Source organism: Mastomys coucha, unplaced genomic scaffold (genome assembly GCF_008632895.1).
Source record: "Mastomys coucha isolate ucsf_1 unplaced genomic scaffold, UCSF_Mcou_1 pScaffold13, whole genome shotgun sequence".
Classification (NCBI taxonomy): Eukaryota; Metazoa; Chordata; class Mammalia; order Rodentia; family Muridae; genus Mastomys; species Mastomys coucha.
In genome coordinates, this window is record NW_022196895.1 from 46,098,561 (window position 1) to 46,108,547 (window position 9,987).

A 9,987-nucleotide genomic window follows, 5' to 3' on the forward strand; every position below is an offset into this window, starting at 1 on the left:
TTCTGGCTATTATAAATAAGGCTGCTATGAACATGGTGGAGCATGTGTCCTTGTTACATGTTGCAGTTAGATATTTGCTTTTAATGCATGTATATCAGTTCATGTATGTGTGAGATGGGTATGCATATACATTTATATGCCAGGGACAATGTTAGGTTATTGTCCTGAGGAATGCCACCTACCTTCTTTGAAATAGGGCCTTTTATTGGTCTGGAGCTCACTAGTTGGGCTAGACTTGTTGGCTAGGAAGTCCCAAGCACCTGTCTTTGACTTAACCACCATGCCTAAAGTTTTCACATGGCTCTGGGACTCTACCTCAGGTTCTTATCTTGTGTGATAAGCACTTTACCAGGCAAACTAAATCCCTACAGGTACTTATTTAAAGGAGGGTAGTCTCAAGTTGCTTTGGGTAAGTTTGTGTTGCCCGGTGCACATGTAAATGGAGATACTACACTGTCTCCCTCTTGGGTTATATTGGCACATTTTTATTTTGAGTGGGCATTAATTAAATACAATATCATGTTTAGATTAATGTAAGGATTATAATAATTTTATAAATTATAGGAAAGGCTTATAGGTATGGGTATTAAGTTGTCGATTAGTAGCATAATTGTAACAAAAGCAAAAGTGGTCACCTGGTTGTGACAGTAGATGGTTAGTAATGCCCCATACAAAATGAACATGTTTGTGTATGTTTATTCTAAGACACACCTAACTTCTGACCAACATATAATGAAAACAATTTCTTTTTCAGATATAATTCATAGAGTTCATTTGCGGGGCTCCTTCCAAGTGACCCGGGCAGCGTGGGACCATATGAAGAAACAGAATTATGGAAGGTAGAGTTGCCTGCAGTCAGCAGAGAGGATGTTTGCACAGAGTGCTTGCTATTCCTGGGTAACTGGTGCTGGGTCAAGCACTCTCACACCTGTGCAGGCTCTCGAGTACAGTTTAGCACACACTCACTCACTCACCAGCTTTGTATTTTTCTTTCACTACATGCTTTTCATTATCAGTACATTTCCTATGAACCTGTATCACGTTTTTTTGTGTGACACTGTTCTTGGGAAGACGAGATGTGAATCGATGTGTATTCATCCCAGATGGGGAGCCAACAACAGACAACAGTACAGACACCATCAGAGTTCAGCTTAGCAAAACAAAGCAATGAGCTTTATTGGCATTAGTTACAGAAATGTGGGTGAGGTGCTACTAAAAAGAGCAGCAATGACTCAAAGACAGCTGCATCACCATATTCCCCCTCAGCATGGTGACAGTGCACAAACTAGGCACTGGGAGCTCACTGTCCAGCCTACAGTAACCTCAACTTATTAGAGAGTGTCTTTTTAGGTGTCTCAGTGCATCTGAGTCTTTTCCAGACAGCTCACCTTGCCTGAGACTGGTTTTTAGCAGCTGTCCTTACAATTTATTATAACCTTTGGGAAGGAGGGGTCTAGTGAATCCTGTTGGATTCAGGGACTTCCTGAAGTCTTTGAGTAGAGTACTTACTGAGCTTAGTGAGCTCCCCCATAGCCCAGAATGTTTTACCTTCCCTTAGAACATCCTGTTGTTTGACCCTTGTAATCATCCTGTGGCTTCATGAACTTCCTCCCAAGACAGAAGATTTTAGTTTTGTAGGAAACCACTACACAACACTTTAGAAAGCAGTATACGCAGTGAAGATTGTTATTTGGTGTGCCTAGCAACCAGATGGGCAGAGAAATGAGTGGCCATTTCTTCTCATGCTAGCCCACCCTGGGCTAGTCTTTGTAATCTGTTTGGGATCAGGAGTTCTCTTTATTGGTGCACAAAGCATAACTTGCTTATACTTACATCTCTACTGCCCTCAGTGTGTCAGGGCCAGCCCTGCAGTTAGGCTTCAGATGGTTGTTGAAGCAAATTGTTAAGGATGCTAATTTTTTTTCCAGACTCCTATTTTATCTTGATCTTGAAAGTTCTGAAAGTAAATGATGTGATTTATTTTGTTTGTTATTCTAAGTGGAGTGAGAGTGTGTCAGGTTATATGATGGCATTTAGTATTATTCAGAAATGGAGCAGCAAAGTGATGACCACTGAAGAATTAAAACTGTTTAACCTTATATTCCTTGCTGAAATATTAATTTATGTGTTGCTAGTTTGTGTTTATAAATATTGTTGTTTTTCGTAGATAGTATATAAACATTGTTATATTTAAGTCCATTGGCTCTAGTCAGAGCTTCTTTCTATGTACTTAAATCCTATAGTTGAATTTTAGAATCACTTTTTAAATCAACATTATTCTAACTATGATTCATAGCTGTGAGAGGTGAAGCAGCGTGTACAGAGTTGACAGGCAGCACAGTATCAGAACAGTTGTTAGGGTTGCAGTGTCGGCAACACAGGGAGAGATGATGCTGCTGTTGTTTTTTTAGAATCCTTATGACTTCCTCAGCTTCTGGAATATATGGCAACTTTGGCCAGGCGAATTATGGTGCTGCAAAGCTGGGCATTCTGGGTCTCTGCAATACTCTCGCAATTGAAGGCAGGAAGAACAACATTCATTGTAACACCATTGCCCCCAGTGCTGGGTCACGGATGACAGAGACTGTGATGCCAGAAGGTGAGTGTGTTAGAGTCTGCCACACTGTGTGTGGAAGGTGAGTGTGTTAGAGTCTGCCACACTGTGTGTGGAAGGTGAGCGTGGTAGAGTCTACCACACTGTGTGTGGAAGGTGAGCGTGTTAGAGTCTGCCACACTGTGTGTGGAAGATGCGTATGTTAGAGTCTGCCACACTGTGTGTGGAAGATGCGTGTGTTAGAGTCAGCCACACTGTGTGTGGAAGGTGAGCGTGTTAGAGTCTGCCACACTGTGTGTGGAAGGTGAGCGTGTTAGAGTCTGCCACACTGTGTGTGGAAGGTGAGCGTGTTAGAGTCTGCCACACTGTGTGTGGAAGGTGAGCGTGTTAGAGTCTGCCACACTGTGTGTGGAAGGTGAGCGTGTTAGAGTCTGCCACACTGTGTGTGGAAGGTGAGCGTGTTAGAGTCTGCCACACTGTGTGTGGAAGGTGAGCGTGTTAGAGTCTGCCACACCATGTGTGGAAGGTGAGCGTGTTAGAGTCTACCACACTGTGTGTGGAAGATGCGTATGTTAGAGTCTGCCACACTGTGTGTGGAAGGTGAGCGTGTTAGAGTCTGCCACACTGTGTGTGGAAGGTGAGCGTGTTAGAGTCTGCCACACTGTGTGTGGAAGATGCGTATGTTAGAGTCTGCCACTCTGTGTGTGGAAGATGCGTATGTTAGAGTCTGCCACACTGTGTGTGGAAGGTGAGCGTGTTAGAGTCTGCCACACTATGTGTGGAAGATGCTTCGCAAAAGGATTTAGTTTTCTGAATACTTAAAAAGGAAATTTCTTTCTAATTTCAAAAGCATTTTGTGTAATTTATGGCTGTTGCTGAAAAACTTAAAGAGTACAGTGGAAACTATAGAAAATGACCATTAATTTTCCCTCTTGGAAGTAAACTTTCATCCCTTTTCTCTGCATAGCTAGATATACACACATATTTCTGTAGACAGGATAATAATATTCTTACTATTTTATAATAAGTACAACACATTTATAATAATAGATTACTTATCTAGATCATATAAAGTACAATATGAAATGCATAGCATAAATATAGAATGTAACATACTTTATTTTTGGAGCAGTTTTGCTTTATAGAAAAATTGGTTAGAGTGTAGAGAGTTCTCACGTGTGTTCCTTTCCTGGGTTCCTGTTAACATCTGTGCTGTCTTGTTATAACTGATGATCTGATACTGATTTATTGTTGTTAACCAAGGTTTATAGTTGCGTTAGGACTCACTTTGTCCTGTACAACTGTAAGACTTATATAAATGCACACCCTCGTGTGCCCACTCTTATAGAGTGGTACAGAGTTTGCCAGTGCCGCACTTACTCCTTTCCCTTTCCTTGGATGGGGGAAACTCATGTATTGTTTGGATGTAGTCCACAGTGTGGGAGCACCACCGTTTGTTTATTAACTTACCTACAAGGGCATCTTGGTTGCTTCTAGTTTTGTTTGCTTGTTTTACTTTGCTTGTTTTGTTTTATTGTTGTAATTTGGCACAGGCTAGAGTCATTTTGGAAGAGAGAAACTCAATTGAGAAAATGCCCCCCACCACATTGGCTTATAAGCATTTCTGGTTGGATTGATGCTGGTAGGCAGGTCACATGGTGCCATCCCTGGGTACGTTGTTCTGGATAGTATGCGAAAGCAGGGTGAACAAGCCATGAGGAACAAGTATGCCTCCGTGGCCTCTGCATCAGTTCCTGCTTCAAGGTTTCTGCCATGAGTCCTTGCCCTGCATTCCCTAGAGGATGAAATTTATTTTTGTCATGATATTTTATCCCAGGAATAGAAACCCTCAGAAGATAGCTACCAATAATTCATATCTAAGTTTCATATGGATATAAAATTCTAGTTTTTGAGAAGATACTAAGAAATGTGATTATTGGCTAATTTGCAAAACTACTTTATCTGTGTAAGAAACTATGGAGTGGTCTTTCGCAATGTCTTCATCATTTGCATTTCCACCAGCACTGACTTAGAACTCCTGTGCTTTATCTTGCCAACATTTGGCAAATCAAAATAGAATCTTAGTCTTTTTAACAGCTAGCTAGTGATTTATTAGCTGTTGCACTTATTTCTTTCGGTGAAGTATCTATTGATTTACTATTTATTATTATTCTGGGTGTACCATGGTGTTTGCATATGGGTACATGTTATGTGATGCATGGAGGTCAGAGGTTAACTGTGACATTGATTTTCTTATTCCACCCTTGCCTGGTTCTATGGATTAAACTAAGTTCACCAGATAGGATCTTGCTTTGTAGCCTAAACTGACTTCACACTTGACAGCTTGCCTCCACCTCCTGAATGGCTGCACCTCCATTTGTAGCTTGAGTTGGTTCCTCTTTTGAGTTTTAAGTATTTGTATATTTTGGAAACATGTTTTGCAGATACATTTCCCACCGTGTGTGGCTTGCCTCCAATTCTTGTTTGCTTTTTTTTCCTTAGATATTTTTTCCTTTTTTCTTTTTACTTAGTCTTCTCTCATATATTACTTCCCAACCACTCCCTCCACTCCTCTCCATCTCCCTCCCCCAGACCCACTGCTCCTCTGTTTCCCTTCAGCAGGCCTCCCAGGGATATCAACTGAACATTGTATAACAAGCTACAGTAAGCCTAGGCACAAACCCTCACACCAAGTCTGAATGAGGCAACCCAGTAGGAGAAAAAGGGTCCCAAGAGCAGGCAAAAGAGTCAGACACTTCCACTGTTAGGTGTCCCACAAAAATCCCAAGCTACACAACCATAACATATATGCAGAGGACATGGCGCAGACCCATCCAGGCTCTGTTTTGTCATTTCAGTCTCTGTGATCCCCCATGAGCCCTGCTTAGGTGATTGTGTGGACCATGTTCTCCTGGTGTCCTCCATGGCTATGCCTCCTACAATATTTTCTTCCCCTCTTTCACACAGGTTTTCCTGAGTTCCACCTAACGTTTGGCTATGGGTTTCTTTCTGCATCTGATCCCATCAGCTGATAACCGTTGGTTTAGGCACAGATCTATGACTGTATCAGAATATCATTAGGAATCATGTCATTGACTTTTTTTCTGTCCAGTTGTGTTTGGTTCTACTCTAGGTCTCTGAGCCATCCAGCTTCTGGTTCCTGCCACCTGGGCAGTGTCAGCTATGGGTCCCCTCTTGTGGAATGGGCCTCAAGTTAGACTAGTCATTGGTAGGTCACTCCCACAAGTTCAGAGACACCATTGCCCAGCACATCTTGTGGGCAGGACAGGCAAAAAGTGAAAGCTTCCTTCTTCCATGCCCTTTTATGTGGGCTGCCACCAGAAGGTATGGCCCAGATTTAGGGCAGATCTTCCTGCCTCTGATGTTCCAGACTTAGGGTAGGTCTCCATACCGCAAATAATCTACTCAAACCAACGTGTTTGAGTAGATAATCTACGCAAATAATCTACTCAAAACCCAACGGCCTGGATTCAGTTGATTATTCCAGTGTAGTTAAGCTGACTACTGAGATTAGCCTTTCCAAGTCTACCTCTTGTCAGCTGGCCACACAATCACATCTCCCTATGTCACACTCAATTTCCAGAATCTTTTGTTTGTTTGTTTGTTTGTTTTTTGAGACAGGGTTTTTCAATGTATCCCTGGCTGTCCTGCAACTTTTGATCTCGACCAGGCTGGCCTTTGCCTTCTGAGTACTGGGATCAAGGGTGTCCACCACCACCACATGGCTACACTTAATTTCCAAATGAAAAAATAACCAAGTCATAATTTTGCCTAACAGGATACAACTTTCTTATTCACAGCCATAAATTAATTATAAATTTTAGAATAGGTAGCAATGTCCTGTGAGAAACACTTAGTCTTTTAGTGTCTCATAATTTAATATAACCACTGACAATATTTCACTTGATATTACATTACATGATAAAGAAATAGAGGAACACAAGTATCTCTTGTTGTATGTGTATGCAAAAACATATTCTTCACAAACTAGGAAAGCAAGCAGGAAGGTAGGCCTGGCTGGAGGAAGTAGGTAACGGTGGCATGTGTTTGAAGGGTACACTTGCCTCTGTGCATTCTCTGCCTCTGATTACTTCCTGTCTCTTCTGTGCTTCCTAGCTGTGGTGAGTTGTACAGTTCTGCTCCACTATACCTCTTTGGCTTGATGGACAGATACCTGTAAAACCGGGAGCTAAACAAGACTTTCCTGGATTAAGTCACACACATTTCCTGCTAATTCTGGGTAACTCTCTGTCATAGTTACTTCCAACACTTCTTTTTCCCTTTTCTTACTCTGTTTCTGTTGGACATGTTACACACTTTTGAATTTTTCATAACTCTTAAACGTTCTGGTCTGTTTCAGGATTGTATAGTGCCAGATCCTCAAGCATATTGATTCTTCACTTCTGTTAGAGTGATTTTGATTGCTAGTATTTTCTCTTTGTAAATTTTTCTTCACATACATTAATCATATAGAATAAATGGTCCCATTACAGTTTCACACTTCACATACTGTACTTGGATCCTGTTTACCCCATAGCCTCTTTTGTTAACCATATGCTCTTGTTGTTTTGTGGAGTTCTTCTTCAGTCTGGACTCTTCGTATGAGAGAGAACACGCGATGCTTCATTTCTTTGTCTGGCTTATTTTCTTTTGCTTCTACAGTTTCCACCTGTGCACTTGGTATCCATCTGCTTTTATATATTGCTTCGCTCTTATAAGAACCTGTAACATATTAATTAGTTGTTTTAATCTCCCAATTTGATAATTCCCAAGTTTCTGCTGTGCTTGAACCTGGCTCTGGCACTCTTTGTTGCCTTTTAGCATGGCTTTCAATTTTTGTTAGATTCTGAACATGATGCTTTGACAATAAAAACAGGGCTTTGTATTGGGCTTTGTATGAGCTTTTATTTTTATACCGTTGGTTGCTGGGTTTATCCTTTGCTTCAGTTTCTTTTCAGTCGTTTGTGGTTTTTGTTTGTGCATGTATGTCTGTGGGTGTGCATGTGTGCATTTTTTTGTGCATGTGAAGACCCTGGGTAGTCATCTCTCTCCCTCTTATACATTCAGGCAGTGTCCCTTAGTCAAATTGAGAGTGTGTCTGTATGGCTAGTCTGGCTAGCTGGCTTGTTCTGGCATCTCCTATCACTGTCTTCTGAGGCTAGAATAGGCAGGGTGCCATACCCATCTGGCATTTGTGTGGGCTTTTGGGGATCCAAAGCTAACATTTGAGCAACAAACACTTTAGCTGCTGAGCTGTGTCTCTGTCCCATGTTCTTTATGGGTTGTCTGTCAGTAATATATTGGACTGGTTTTGCTATTCTGACTGCCCTTGGTTTGAAGTTTCCTTTTTCTGTCATCATCATATCTACACTGCTGTATCTCTAGCTTCTGCTTGCTGGGTAACTTGCCATCCATTGTTTCTTCAGTATTTCGCAGTGTGTGTCTTTGCCACTAAAATGTATTTATTTCATAGAGACAACAAATGAAGCATCTTGTTTTAAAACCTAATCTGCGAATCTGCATATTTTAATTGGATAGTTAAAAGCATTTACATTTTGGATTCTTATTGAGAGAAGTTTTCTAATTCTGTTATCTCACTGTTTTTCTGTTTGTTTGGACTCTAGCTCATGTCTTCTTTACTTCTTGTTGTTCTCTTCCACCTCCTCTGTGTCAGCAGCCAGGATTTGCTGGTCACAGCCCATGGTCACAGCCCACAGTTACAGCCCATGGTCACAGCCCATGGTCACAGCCCACAGTTACAGCCCATGGTCATAGCCCATGGTCACAGCCCACGGTTACAGCCCACGGTCACAGCCCACGGTCACAGCCCACGGTCACAGCCCACGGTCACAGCCCACGGTCACAGTCCACGGTTACAGCCCATGGTCACAGCCAATGGTCACAGCCCATGGTCACAGCCCACGGTCACAGCCCATGGTCACAGCCCATGGTCACAGCTTCATCTGCTCCTTCTCAATCCTTTGTTCACCTCTGGTTCCTGCCATGCAGTTTCTCTCCTGTTTTCACTGGGTGGAGACTTTCTTCCTTTTCTGTGTTTTAGATTCCTCTGTCTTTTGTATTAGCTGTATCCTTGATGGTTGAGCAACAAAGTAACAGTTTTTCAGGAGAAAAATAGAGTTGCCTAGGCAAAGATTGGTGAGCAAAAGTACATATAACATGCAATTAGATTTATGTCAGAATTTTCATCAGAGTATAATTGTATTTGGCTAGATCAATTAAAATTTGCACCTACTATACTTAAGTACAATTATAAGGTACTATAAACCAATAACATACTGTGGGGCATAGTCATCTCTCATTTGCACTTGAACATCTCAGTATCAGAGGTAGGGAATGTACCCTAAATTACCTGCTTACTGATGAGGATCCAGGAGTGGGGGAGGTGAGCCAGATGCTCGCATTCACAGCTGAGCCAACGCTGTAGTCTAGGTCTTCACTTGCCTTGGGTAACAGCTCTTTTCTACGCTAACATGATGCTCCCCGAGTGCAGTGGGAGAGCATTCTTAGTTTATAGTCTCCAGTACAGCAGAACGTTCCGGCCCAGCCATTCTCTGCACTTTACACTTGCCAAGGATGCTTCCTAGTGTCCTGGATGCTTACTAAACAGCGGGCAGAGGAAAATAACTTTGAGAATGAGTACTGCCAAAGATTGTCAAGTTTTATATTATTTATATATTACTCACCAGTCCTTGCTCAGGCAGCTCTGGCAATTGTTTTTTCAGTGAATGTGTGCTACCCATCATTAAAAGGCACACTTGATGCCTGTGATTGCAGAAACTTGAGAGGACTTTAGGTTTTCTTAGCTGGGATGAAAATGCTCTTAAGCCTTTTAAGCTTAGATTAATTATATGTAACGTTGTTCACATTTAATTTGAAAGTCTGTGTTTATTTATGTAAAATGTTTCCAGAGAGTACAATGAGTTTGGAAGCCTGTATGTGCTCTTGGTCATGGTGCTTTTCTCTTTGTTTCAGATATTGTTGAAGCCCTGAAGCCAGAGTATGTGGCCCCTCTTGTCCTTTGGCTTTGCCATGAGAGCTGTCAGGAAAATGGTGGCTTATTTGAGGTATTTTGAAACTTTGTTGCTCTCCTAAAGCATTGTTTATCTAATTAAATTTTAAACATTGTGCATCAGTATGTCCCAAATGCTTACATTTGGAAAGGTCTGTACCTTTGCCTCACTTGATTTGTAGAACGTTTTTATATTTGTAGAACGTTTTTATATATGTTATTACAGAATACAACACGTGTTAAACAGGGAAGGAGGTGTACACTGTTATCCCAGCACTCTTCAGGCCAAGGGGACAGCATGGAGTTTGGTTCTACTTGGGAGACACAGCAGGCCTGTGTTTTAAACAAAACTATACCCATGTCTTTTTTTTTTTTTTTTTTT

At 41.6% G+C, this 9,987-nt stretch overlaps 1 protein-coding gene across 1 annotated transcript in view; it reads left to right on the top strand.

Annotated features, from left to right (window-relative positions):
- Hsd17b4 (hydroxysteroid 17-beta dehydrogenase 4) overlaps window positions 1-9,987 on the top strand; it is a 72,780-nt gene that overhangs the window by 19,231 nt on the left and 43,562 nt on the right. The window contains exons 7-9 of the mRNA XM_031365665.1: window positions 755-839; window positions 2,412-2,599; window positions 9,569-9,660. Coding sequence (XP_031221525.1) covers window positions 755-839; window positions 2,412-2,599; window positions 9,569-9,660 — 365 coding nt within the window. The remainder of the gene's footprint in view (window positions 1-754; window positions 840-2,411; window positions 2,600-9,568; window positions 9,661-9,987) is intronic.